This window comes from Microchirus variegatus (assembly GCF_963457635.1).
Source record: "Microchirus variegatus genome assembly, chromosome: 21".
NCBI classification, from domain to species: domain Eukaryota; kingdom Metazoa; phylum Chordata; class Actinopteri; order Pleuronectiformes; family Soleidae; genus Microchirus; species Microchirus variegatus.
In genome coordinates this window covers 12150753-12164193 of record NC_139822.1, presented here as the reverse complement: position 1 = coordinate 12164193, position 13441 = coordinate 12150753, and the positions used below count along the sequence as shown (strand labels likewise).

Sequence of the window (13441 nt, the reverse complement as noted above, 5' to 3'; positions counted from 1 at the left end):
TGTATTTTTGTGGTGATGAGAACTCAAAGCAGAGAAGTGGATGCCAGTATTTGAAATAAGAATACGAAATAATGAAAGAATGGTTTTGGAAATGTAATATTCTGACCAAACAGAGACAAAACCTACATTTCTGTACATTTTAAAAAGATTCCACAACATCTAAAATGAACAGTTACAGAATTGGGAAAACAACTCTATATAAGCTCTTGATAACATGAAATTGTATATTCATTACTTCACTTAACTTTATTAATGTGCTCCGTTAGAGTCGCAATGTCAGCGTTTTATCAAGTAATTCTGCCGAGTCATTACCGTTTTGTGGTTCAACCATCATCAACTTTGTTCTGCAGCATCAATTTCCAATGAGTCACTGGAAAATGAATTTTTAATTAGCAAGGTCTTGAGTCCCGTGTGTGGACTTTCAGGGTCACGTCGTGCTTCACAGAAGCACAGTAGACCTCCGTTAATGTTTGCTCTCAGGTCACAGGTAGCAAAGACATTTAAGTATTAAACTCAACTCAAAGACAAACTCACCCAGAACAAGCTACAGAAGAGGCGTTTATTACTCCTTTAGAAGAAATAGAAACAAGGCAGAGTGACTGTGATCACATTAGTCATCTGAAAGTGTAGAAATAATGGAATTTGCTCACACCAGAGGAAACAAATCCCCACATCAAGGTACAGGGAGAGACTTTTCTAGATCCACATTTTAAGGCTGGGTTTGCTACAACAGGGCTATTAGAAACAAGACAACAAAGGAGTTTTCCTCGAAGCAAGACGAACAAGTTCAACACTTGACGGACCAACTGAACTATTCAACGTTTCTGCCTGGACACTCTGCGTTTCTGTGACGATTCTCCGAGCAGCTATGACCGACCTCATTCAGGATGTCACGGCGACAATGTAGTGGTCGAAAGGAGAATATGACAGCGACAACTGACACAGTACCGTCATGAAAGCAGCTAATATTATTCCTCCGTTGACACATATTAAACCAAAAAAATCAACAGGATTGGACACATTTTTGCTTTCAAGTAAAGAATTCAATACCTCTCACACACCAGTTGCTTAAATATAATTGCATAACACAATGACGGTTAACTTTAGGGCTGAAACTAATTATTTTCGCGTTGCGATTAATCGAATAATTGTTGCAGCCCTAGTTAGCTAAGCTAGTTAGCTTAGCTGGGGTGCACTAAAACATTGAATGAGGTACAGAATAATTAATTTAGTACATTTTAGAAGTGCCTGCAAATTTATTTAGTTTTTACCTTTAGAGAGACCCAGGCTAGCTTTTATGCGAAGTTGAGTTTTTAAGCTAAGCTAAGCTAACCGTCATCTGGCTATAGCTTCATATTATATGAACAGCACCTCTCGGTATTATCAATTAGCATGTACTACTGTATTTTGTTTGTTTTGTGATGGCAAAAATGTAAGGGTGTGGTTTTACATGGGGTTACATGTACAAGTCCTTCTCGGCATGTCTCACATAAACCTCAGTAAAAGCACAGTATGTAGATTTCCCACAAAGATGTGCCGGTAAACAATTTCTTAAACGATATACATTTCCTTATTTTTATACTAGTCAAAGCTACACTAACTATCTCCTACAGGTCCGAGCTTCACACTCAAAAATGCAATTAAGACGGTACCAGTTCCCAACATTGTTGAACTATCTAATGACACATCTGTTAAAAAGCCACTTGGAAACATATAAAGCTTCAAATTATGCATTGTTCACATCTACCAGTTGCTTAAAATCTGAATGATTTATGCATTTATTGATGTACATGTATTTGTCAACAATTACAACTTCTACTGCTCCACTTTTCCAACTTCTTATTCATTCATTCCTCGTAAAATACAATATTCACGTAATGGGCGTCCACAGGAGGAGTTAGAGTTGTTGATAAATACTTTAATGCATTTGCTTAAATCTCCACCAGAGTGTGTTAAAATTAAGTAGCCTACTGAGTGTTGGTGTACTTCTTACACGGGGTTGTAAGTTTCGACTTGGTGAGCAGAGATTGTGTTTCCCCGGGACTCTGCTGTCGCAATCGCTTTTCAGTCGTCACTGGTAAATTCATATGAAGATTTCAGTATGTAGATGATGAAAGAAAAGAAGCAAAGAATGGCACTGCTAAGTGCAACCACAAAAAGCCAAACCAGATCTCATAAATACTCTTATAATTCCTTCAGAAGAGATAGTTTTTCCACGGATAAAGCAATCCATATTTAATATAAGACACATTCAAGTACTTCCATTTCATTTGAGGAACCACAATTTAATAACGTAAAGAACAATGAGAGCCACAGTTACACTGAGCCCTGGGAGTGGTGCCCCTTGTCTGAAATGTGTGTGCGTTTCTGTGCGTGTGTGTGTGTGTTTGTGTGTGTGTGTGTGTGTGAGGCCCAGACATGCTGGGCGTGTCTGTGTCAGCAAAGTCCAGTCCTTGGTGTTTCCCTCCCCGTCTCCCGCCTACATTTGGTTCAGGAAATGAGCGCGGCCGTTCTCCTCCAGGCGACGGGTGAGGATTTCGCAGCCGGTCTCCGTCACCAACAGGGTGTGTTCGAACTGAGCCGAGCGCTTCCCGTCTCTGGTCACCGCCGTCCAGCCGTCGGGCCACGTCTCGTCCTGCCAGCCACCTGAAATAATCACACACACACACATACAGACACCGTTAATTACCCGGACACACACTCCCAAGACTGGCAACAGCTCGTATGGTATGAATTGTGCATTCAAAGGTGTTGGAATAATAACAATAAATGTTCATGGTTTCATATTAACCACGTAAACCAATCGAGAAAATAATCTTTAGTTGCAGCCTGAGAACACACTGACCTTTGATGACCTGTGACTGTTGCATGTTACAATATTTAACTCCCGATGAGCCAATCAACAGCCAAATCATTCATTCTGAAGCCTGCGCTTTTCTTTTTTTGTAATTTCAGTAAAAATTAGGAATAAAACGATCCTATTTAGTTTGAGAAATCTCTCCCATTAATTCAGCTTAATGAACTATTTAAAAACACTTTAATTATCTACAAATCCATGTGAATAAGAGGCCTATTCTCTCAGCTCGTCATGTATCACTTTGCTCTACTCTCAATTCTTCCATATTATATTGCCTCGTGAATACATTAACTGAGCAATTCACTTATATTTATTGGTTCAAAACATAATTAGAGCTAAACTTAGCATCATTGTGCTTCACATTATTCAGACAGAGGCAGTTTCACTCACCTTCACATATCATGGGCTCAATGGTGAACACATGGCCAGGCTTCATTACTCCAACAGCTTTGTTTTCTGGTGAATTAATACAAAAAAGAAACCCCGCCATGTTAAAAGGGCACATTGTGAAAGTTTGACAGCGACGTTCAGAAACTTCAAGGCGACTACCCACTGGCATAGTGTGGCACGTTGGGGGCAGTGTGGAAAAGTCTGTGGATGCCGTGGCCACAGTAGCTCCGCACCACGGAGAAGCCGCTGGCCTGAGCGTGCTTCTGGATGATGTTACCTAACTCTCTGTAACGGACACCAGGCTTCACTGTGGGAATGTCAGCATATAAGAAAGCATGACTTTTACAAGCATTAAAACATATGCGTTACCAATAATAGACTTGTAAGGCAAATTACTAATGTTTAACAACACTTGTTTAACATAAACAACATAAAACTAAAGAAATGGCAGTGTAAATAATCATATGTACAAAGATTGGACAATGAAATAGGAAAGAAATAAAATAAATATAATAATTAAATCTCCAAATTGGTTTAAAAGCAACCACCTCAAGGACCTTTCCAGGACCAATTACCCCCAATTTCAAGGACCTAATGTACAGATCCAGCTTAAGATGAGATTTCTTAAGCATGAAACGATAAGCGGTGTTGTAACAAACGGGGGAGACATTTACCTAAATATCAACAAAACTTCTTTCTTACTCAAAATTCAAGCACTTTTAATGACCCATGTCTATTTAAGGCAATTTCGGTGCTCGAACTTTCTTTTTTTCACCTCACTCAAGCTTTCAAGGAAAAGTTAAAATTGAAAAGTCACTGTTGACCTTGTAAAGAGATGAGAAAAAAAAAAGAAAAAAAATTCCAGTGTCATAATTACTGAACTTTCTCTGAACTTTTACTGACACTTCTCTCTGGATGGCAAACTGTAACGGCAACACTGAGGCAAATGTTAAGAGGAATATCAGCAACACAGACACTTGAATATATGCTGCTATTTAATGTAGATTTCTCTAATTTATTCCAATGCAAAATGCATTTATTGCCGAAGTCTCATTACAAGGTCTCCATGGTCAAATATAGTAAAACATATGTTATTTAGATTGTGGCAGTGAATTTGAGGTTACTACACTTTTGACAATAAAAATAAAAGGATAAAAAAATTCCTACCAGAGTCAATGGCTTGCATAAGGCATTCATATGTCGTCTGGACCAGCTTCTTCGCTGCTTCTTCCACCTCCCCGATGAAGAATGTTTCATTGAGGTCACCATGGAAACCATTGTGGTAGACAGTGATGTCCACTGTGGTGAATATATCAGAGTTACAGCGTTACACAAACAACACATGGCAATTTTTTGGGCATATCAGACAACCAGAAAAGCCCCACTGGTGAAGGTTAGTGGAAACTATTCATCTTTTCCGATCCACGCAGCGAGAGATGATTTGTCGGTACATGCTCAATCAGACGCGCCGAGGGGAGTGGCGGACGAAGGACGTCTCCTTCGCAGGAAATATTCAAAAAGAGGCTAAAAATGGCCAAACTCCTGCTGACACCATTTTCAGGATGCTGGTACAACCATTTGTCATGGAGAAACAACCCCCCCCCCACCCAATTCATCACCTCTCTTGAATAAAACATGTCCCTACATCCAAACTTAGCTTCGAGCTGCTGTCAGTGAAATGGTTTGCTCTCTATTGTGACTCGAGAACACTGATGAAGAGTGTTTGGTCGGTGAAATGGGTCTTTCAGTTTCAGGGTCTACAAGTAAATCTAGAAGAATACAACACTTCATCCTCTTTGTGACGCCAGACATCCAGGCTGCTAAAGCCATTCGAAAGAAATGTCTCACGGCAAAGCTCGAGCCAAAACTCATGCAATATCCAGCAAAAAACGAAAACATACCGTTGAGGATATCTCCTTCCTGTAGCAGCCTTCTGTCCGGGATGCCGTGACAGATGACTTCATTGACAGACGTACAACAGGATTTGGGGAAGTTGTAGTAGTTGAGAGGGGAGGGGTAGCAGTTCCTTTCTGTACAGGCCTTGAGCAGACAAAAACATGGCGGTTGTAGGGAGAACAGAAGTTAGAAAAATCACGAATGGGATGACATGAAGAAGATCTGTGACACCTCCTGCCTCATGTAGCTGTGCTCATCACAGATCTAAGTGGGTGGGCCGTGGATTTTATACATATTAGATCAGACATGACAGCGTGACTGTATTCAACTTGGCATCGTGTAAAGACTTAAACAAAGCTGAATCGCTGTTACACGGCGGGGGGTCTTGTTTGCATGCAGCAACTCCCTGTTCAATTATTTATCAGCACTGTCTGTTCTACAAGAATTATTTAACTATTTAAACAAGTCAGTCTACAGTCATGCTCGCAGATCTACGAGGCTGCAGCACTTTGAGCGAAATGTGAACACCATTCTGGACTCACAGAGACAATGCTAATGAATGCTGAGGTTTAGCAGATAATGGCTGTAATCCTAATTAGTCTGGTGGCTTAATAGTTCAGCAGATGGGAAATGTCATGCCCTACTTTCGGAGATATTTGGTCATAAACCATAAAATAGTGCTGAACTGTTTTAAACTATGTTAAATACTAATTTGGGGTTTAAATTCAACAGTGGGTCAGCTCTTACGCATAAACCTTTAAATTGCAACCTCTTAACGACGATGATACCTGGAGCAAATTTCATGACTAGAAAGTCAGTCAGTCTCAGACTAGAAGGTCAGGAGGACACAAAAGCTAATATAACCACACGGTTTTCTAGCAATCATTCCCACTATCACAAAACCTTGATGTGTGTGTATGTTTGTGTATACCAAATGCACAGCGTGGTCGATTTCTTCTGTTGTGACACCTGGCTTCACCATCAATGCCGCAATGTCCAGGACTTCTCTTGCCAGCTGCAAACAATTGATATGTCAAAAAAAAAACAATAAATAAATAAACAAATGTAAAAATGCAATCCATAGTAACATAAATGAGAGTCGGTGTTGTTACCTTGCTCACGACTCGCATGCCTTCAATGTCCTCAGGACAAAGGATCTTGATCTGTGACGTCCCCTTCAGAAATTGCTCCGACTCAGACATTCCTGCGGGATGGCAGCAAGGACAAAGGACTGGCATCATTCACACGTCAATACTCGGATACACAACACAGAGAGGAGCCCTCGCACGAAGCAGCAGTCGTGGGCCAATCCATTTGCACAAGCAGCATTGATTGGACCCACACATATTGACGTATGTTTTTTAAGATTTTGTTTCTGTAAACACTGAATGAGCCATGAGTGTGCGAAGGCTCAAACACCCTTAGTTTAAAGAAATTGTGGTTATAACTGGAACACATAAATGCTTTATATCTATCAAGATAATTAAGTTTGAGATGAGGCAAACATTGCATCTGCCCTTTCTGTTAAGAATTACCGTCTGTGATGTCTCACTCCTAGCAGCGTCTACAGGTCAAATAATACATTTTTAATTCCACTTGAAAGACAGTACAGAGTAAGCCTGAAAAGTGAGCTGGCTGCAACCTTATGGTAACTGCTCTGAAAACGCCGTGTTTTCATCACGGTATGGCTCGGTTTGGTACAGTACGGTATGGAATGGTCAAGCCCTGGGCCTTTAATTTGTCGGCCAACGAAGAGACAACAATGGAGGACATCCAGCAGCTCTTTTATTCATGATCGGTTTGTGGCCGTTTGGCTGAAAAAGACGTCAAACTTTTTTTTAGAATAGACTGCGGACATTTGCCTTGATTTCCATGAGATATATAAGGAGTGACATTTTCCTGTTGCCCCCATCAGCTGTCATGGGTGGAGCTTCCCTGACCCCACTGTTTAATTTAAGTCTGGTGCACCAAAGGAAGGGTAGCAAGAATGGTTATTTTGGTATTATTCCTAATGGAAACACAAAAACATCCATACCGTATTGTACTAAACCGAACCAATCCACTGGATGGAAACACGGCTTATGTGACCTACCCTGTACCCCGAGACTTTGTCGATGAATGAACAGAAAACTCTAGTGACAGACAGATTTGCACATTTGCAGGGAAAGAAATGCTACTTGCTAGAGGAAAAGCTGGGTTTACTCTCAGAAAGCCACGGCTAGAGTCTAAAACTATACTAGTGAGCTGGGGAAGCAACAACGTTCAAAAGTTCATACTTGATCAGTGCTCGGTTCTCTTGATTTTGCATTATCTTAACTGTGTTCAATTCTAACACTGCAAGCAGAAGCATGAATGGTTCATTTCCAACCAGAGCATCCAATTGACCTGACTCGCTCATAAGCATCCTGGAAAACAGAGAGGTTTGGAAAAAACGTTTTTGTCAGGACTTGGTAAAAGTGCTGGTCGTGAGAAACAAGTGAAAGAAATAAAAGTTAAACTAGAGTCAAGTCTGACGTTGCTCTCCAGGACTCTGTTCTTGGGGAACAAAGTTTGATGCTGAACTTGCAACATTTCTGCTGGCTTGCTAAATAAAAACGCTGTTAATGCTAATGCCATGTGGCAATTTCATCAATTTCAATACAGCTCCTTTAAATCTGCATAAACCTCATGTAATTCAAAGGTGAGGGACTGACTTCTTCTCCCACTCTATATGAGAACTGTGATTCAAAGTCGATGTGTTAGGATGCTCCTGCTTTACAGTTGCTCTTGGTATGCAATGCCAGCATTGTCTTTTTAAATCATTATCCTTAAACAGGCTTGAATTCATCTTTTATTTAAGCGTGCCTCTACAATTCTTGCTTTTAATATTTACCTTTTAACCCTTTTCCCTCCCTCCTCTTAATCCCAGTGTTTTAGTTTTTAATGTATCGCTGGATTTGTTTTATATATATATATATATATATATATATATATATTATGTACATACAAGGCATACATTATTTTTTCATGACACTCTTTGCACTTCAATCCCCAAGTCCCAGAAAACATTACATCTTCTTGCAGATCTATGGAACTATGGATAACTAGCTGCTCCTGCAGAGACTACTCTACAGTGTCAGCACCTGAGCAGACTCTAATGACATTCACACTGTGGACTCAGAGGAGCAGAGCAGGACTGTTACAGAAAACAACAGAGGCTCACATGTCTGTGCGTTCAGCTCGACAATTAATTAGACACCCATTCAGCTACAGAACGAACACGGATCCTAACCGATTCTTTTCTTTGTATTCTTGACTGAAAAGCATAATGACATAGTATTTAAAAACGTGTGTTGGCCAAAGGACCCGTGTCATCAGCAATTCCGTAATCTATAATTTATTAACTTGACAAGATGATTGCTGGATGAGCATGAACTGTTGCTTAGCAACAGACTTTAGACAGGTTTGTGTACAATTCGAACACAGCCCTTCTTTCGAACCCATGAGCCGACAGTGTGAGTGCAACCATCATTTAGAATTACTCACGCTCCCATACAGCTGCACAAAAGACACAGAATATGAGAAAAATCAGTCCGTGTGCATGTTACATCTTCTGGGTCACTTGCTTGCAACTACGGAGACCTTAAACATGTAAAATAAAACACAGATTTGACTCGTGTTGAATAAAAACCCTAGCCCCTTAACAATTGTGCCTCAGTCCCTGAAAAGGCATCACAAGAGAATGAAAAGAGACTGTAGCCATGACTACCCGGGTATGGATCTATGCAGTCAGATGACAGGGATGTAGCGGTTGCCATGGTTGCACAATGAATGGCTTGCCCAGAGAATTAGACGTAATTTCATGTTTTAATTATGCCCGTCAGACAATTAGCACAAAAGAATGTGGTCACAATAAAACTGCAGTGTCTGCAGGCGTGTCTATTTATTTCTCCCTCCAGCAAAGATTTTTGGTGACAAAGCCAATGTCTGCATCATATTGTGAGGATTACGGTTTAAGATTTGGAAGAAATGTCACATCAGGAAACACTGACCTACGTAAAAAGAAACGATTCCAAACCAGATGTTAGCCCAATATTGGATTAAATATTTCTTATGAAATCCATCATACTGGGAATCACATTCAATTGGTTCAAATACTGATGGTTTGCTCATCTGTATGTTGGCTGTAAATTATAAGACCATATGCTGTAATGTTTGTGGTTTTAACTTGTAACTTGTTGTTGTCTGGAAGAAAACAAGTTTGTGTCCAAATGTATTTGCTTTGCACGAGATCTTAGACAAACTATTCTGCTTGTGTGGCGTACAAGACGTACTGGCTCATATTCAAGCAAAATTGTGTATCTATTCATTACATGCATGACTGACCACATTGTCCAGGACGACTGGACACGTTGACTCTCTGAATGTGAATGTTTGTTGTCATAATGCATATATCATATGCTTAAGTGGTCCAATACTCACACTTATCTACACTTGATCAGTAAACAAGCAATTCTGATTGTTTCTGAGGTTACTGGTGCTACCACGTTATACACAATATAAATGTGGCACCCTGTATGTAGGTGGTACAATTCGATTGTCTCTCAGTTTACATCACTTTTAACTGATGCCCCCTGAGCTGGCAGTGATTTGGTTCTTCTTATCCACCATTACCACACGTCACAGTTTGTATGTAAATGACAGTTCAAAGCCCCACTGACAACAGAACATTAACATAATAAAGAACTGATGATTATCTTCACCAAGGAGGTAATGATTTTGTTAAGGGGGACTAAGGCCCAATCCACATGGAAACGGAACGAAACGGAAACAATCTTTTTCTTTGTTGATCAGAAAAAGGCTTTCTGAAAACACGGCATTATTTCAAGAAATGTCTCCATCCACTGGAAATCCCCTGAAACTAATCAAAGTGTTGTTGTAGGTATGCCAGGACAGTAAGTGGGGCTGTAGCACTGCTACAGAAATACACCAAAGCCAGAGAAAGAAGACGTTGAGCACTAATAAAGCTTTTAAATAAAGCTCTATTATACATGTTAAATAAGTTTACACTACAATGTATACAATGACAGATAAAGAGAGAGAACGACAAAAGTCAGGGCAACACACAAAATAAAATATATAAAGTGAACAGACCAAACAATCTCCAAACACAAGAGGAAGACGACGACAAAGATAGCAACAGCAAAACAATGCAAGCACAAGCGAGAGGATTAAGGGGATGGATACAGGAATGTCTTTCACTTTCTTTAACAATGTGGGACAGGGACTGGCTGTGTCCATTATTTTGCTAGTATGGCGATCTGTGTCGGCATTTTCATACATTATACATGTTCATTCAACCATTCGGGCAGTCCCTCCTGGCTCCACTGGATCTATTTCTCCCTCACATACGTCAACACACCGTGACATAGGACACTTGTTAACGCAGACTAAGTAAAAACAACATCATTGACTATTAACGACAAAGGCCTCTGAAACAAAATAGAGTCTAGTTATACAAATGCCTTCAAGATCACACTCGAAATTACTTTTTAAATGTATATTCCTGGGATAAAAACACTATACACACTTAAGATATCAAGCTCATGTTAAAATATCATAGTTTCATGATATTGCATTATATGATGCATCACAATTATCACCATCACTAACAATGAAACGTTGTTTGATGAAAATAATCCTGCATTGAAAATGTTAAATGCAGTATGCTAATTTCATGAAAACTTAAAATGTTTAAGAAATACTACGATATTGTACAATATTATCACTCATGTGAGAATGCAAAAGCAGGACTTTTGAAACACCATTGTATAAAGATAACATTTAAAATTGATTCACTACAGTAGCCAGACAAATCCTGTCTCAGGTCACCAAGCTTACACAAGTGGACGATGAGTCAACATTATCTTTGACAATGTATTATAAGAAAGCAGCAAAGTATATTTACCTCTGGGATGATCAGCATAGTCAGGTCTTTGGATGTCACTAGGTACGAGCCTCATGGGAGTCTACACCAGGGATCAAAAAGATAAGAAACGTTACATGGAGAATTCACAAAGATAAGCTACTACACTAACAAAACGTAAAGCAAGACTCAATTAAAACATTTCCTGTTCCTTTGTTTGCCTTGGTTTTCCTATTGCTGTGCCTTATGCTTTGTGGGAGGTTTGTAATTGTGTAGACATTAAAACATATATGCAGTTACCAATATAAGACTTAGTGCATGTCACATACTAAAAAATGAGTCAGTCTGAGTGTAAACTGACAGAAAAGTGCAGAACTAGTGTGTCTCAAAAGAGGAACTGACATTGAACAAAAAAAAAGTTAAACTGGTAAGAAAAATGTGACAATCAATTATGCATCACTGATTATAACAAATGGAGAGAAAAAAACACCATACCAGGGGGTAGTGAGGGCGTAGTATTCCTGTGTAGCGGTAGCCAGGCCATGGGTCTGTGTTAATGTCATTCTCCACACAGTTCTTAAGTTCATTCTGGTTCTTGTCCTCTTCTGACAAAACATAACAAGTATTTCATTATAAGTTTTCTGAACCACTCGGCATCACTGTATCAGCTCACTATCAGGGGAGAGCTGTTTGCTGCTAAAACCATAACATGCAACACATTTATTTTGCGCGAATCCAATACAAGCTTGCCAAACAAAGTAAGCAACCGACAGCGGTTGGTGATACCTACTTGCTTTTTTGTGCAGCAACTTATGAGATGCCCAGCTCCCTTTGAAACATTCCTGCAAATGAGAAATGAGAACATACATCCAAATCTCAAAACAAGGTAGTGCAGCGACAGAGACATACATCCTAACAATGCAACTTCAAAATCCCCCAAGATTTGCTCAACTAACCTATAATAACCAAGTGCATAATAATATGAAAATCTCTTGAAAAACAATATATATTATTATTTGCTTGACAGAGGTGGGGAAGGCTGGCATATTGCTTAAAGGCTAAAGTGAATAAGTGCAATGGAAACAGATGAATAACAGATAACATTTAGATGTCATTTGACAGGAATGTCATGGAAAAATGGCAGAAATGGTGGATGAGAAAATCACATTCCTTGAATGAGTGCAAAAAGCAAATATTACTACAACATTTGATGGAAGTAGATGGTCACCTCACGTGACCTTATGTCAACAAGTTGTGCTTTTTTTTTTTAGTCCTCTGCTGTTGTGACCTGGATTTTTTTAAAATGTGCACAACTTACTGTTTATCTCATTGAACTATTCAATCAAGGGAAACCCTGCTTTGTTGTTAACTTCAACGTATATATGTAAGATTCCTTAAATGGACAATTAACAGCACACAGTAAGTAGAGACAGGTCAGGTTACTCATGCAGAAGTGCATTCACAGCGAATACCATGGCACTGGAAGAGCATTTGAAATATTCCCCCAGCACGACCTAACGATTTATAAAAGCTATGGTCAAACTTAATTGAATTAAATCTACAGAAGCAGCTGAGAGTGCAATGTACTTTATTAATATATCTACATACGTAATAATGTCAGTAGTACAGTGTAGTTTTAATAACATCTGCTGATATGTATTGAGGAGAGCAGGTTGTTCTTGCTGTTCAAATAACAAATACTGCTCAACCGATCATCTCCACACTGAACGGGAAAGACTTAATGAAACCCGGTGCACTGTCGATTCTGACAGATGTGTCAGTGTGAAAGTAGGACGCGTCAGTCTCACTTTTCAGCTTTAGTACCACTACTCAGTATAATTGTATCAGTAGAATAGAGTATTCGTAGCCATAATACATTGTTTCATTCATTGTTTATGTCCTGTAAGCATAACTTCGCTCTTTATTGTTGTCCTGAGACGCTGAGTCGTTCACTTTTTGCTAACGAGCACACAGTTAGCTAGTTTAACGGTTTCCCTCGGCCTGGTTACACAGACACAGCGTCACTAACAGTCACCTACAGCATTATTCACAACCAGTCACTGGTGTGGTGTTCCACAGTCAGAAAGCAGCCGTTTAAATTCGGCTAATACATTATTAATATTACCGGGGCACTCTCACATGCCTACCTAGCTTGACACTTAGCGTTAGCAGCCTCGTGAAAAGAGAGAGGGGGGCCTTTTTGTTTGGGGTTCGAGGCGACATTTAACGCGGGCGAGCAAAAAAGCAAAAGAGCAATACCTGAGAGCAGAAGTAGGAGCCTTGAATGCCGAGCTTGATACATGTCGGGCACTGAAGTTTAGCGTCCTTGCTGCAGTCTTCTGTCTCACACTCCCTCCTGATCTCGGTGCTCGCCATGCCTTCGTCTGCAGGGG

At 39.8% G+C, this 13441-nt stretch overlaps 1 protein-coding gene across 1 annotated transcript; it reads right to left on the bottom strand.

The window, feature by feature from the left end:
• Positions 1-560: 560 nt before the first annotated feature.
• Positions 561-13437, bottom strand: metap1 (methionyl aminopeptidase 1). Its single transcript, XM_083907752.1, has 11 exons — positions 13308-13437; positions 11839-11890; positions 11544-11653; positions 11091-11151; positions 6256-6347; positions 6075-6158; positions 5149-5287; positions 4415-4546; positions 3411-3554; positions 3248-3313; positions 561-2646 (listed from the first exon to the last, which is right to left on the bottom strand). The coding sequence occupies exons 1-11, from the start codon at positions 13422-13424 to the stop codon at positions 2480-2482; spliced, it is 1164 nt and encodes a 387-aa protein (XP_083763878.1). The 5' UTR covers positions 13425-13437; the 3' UTR covers positions 561-2479.
• Positions 13438-13441: the final 4 nt, after the last annotated feature.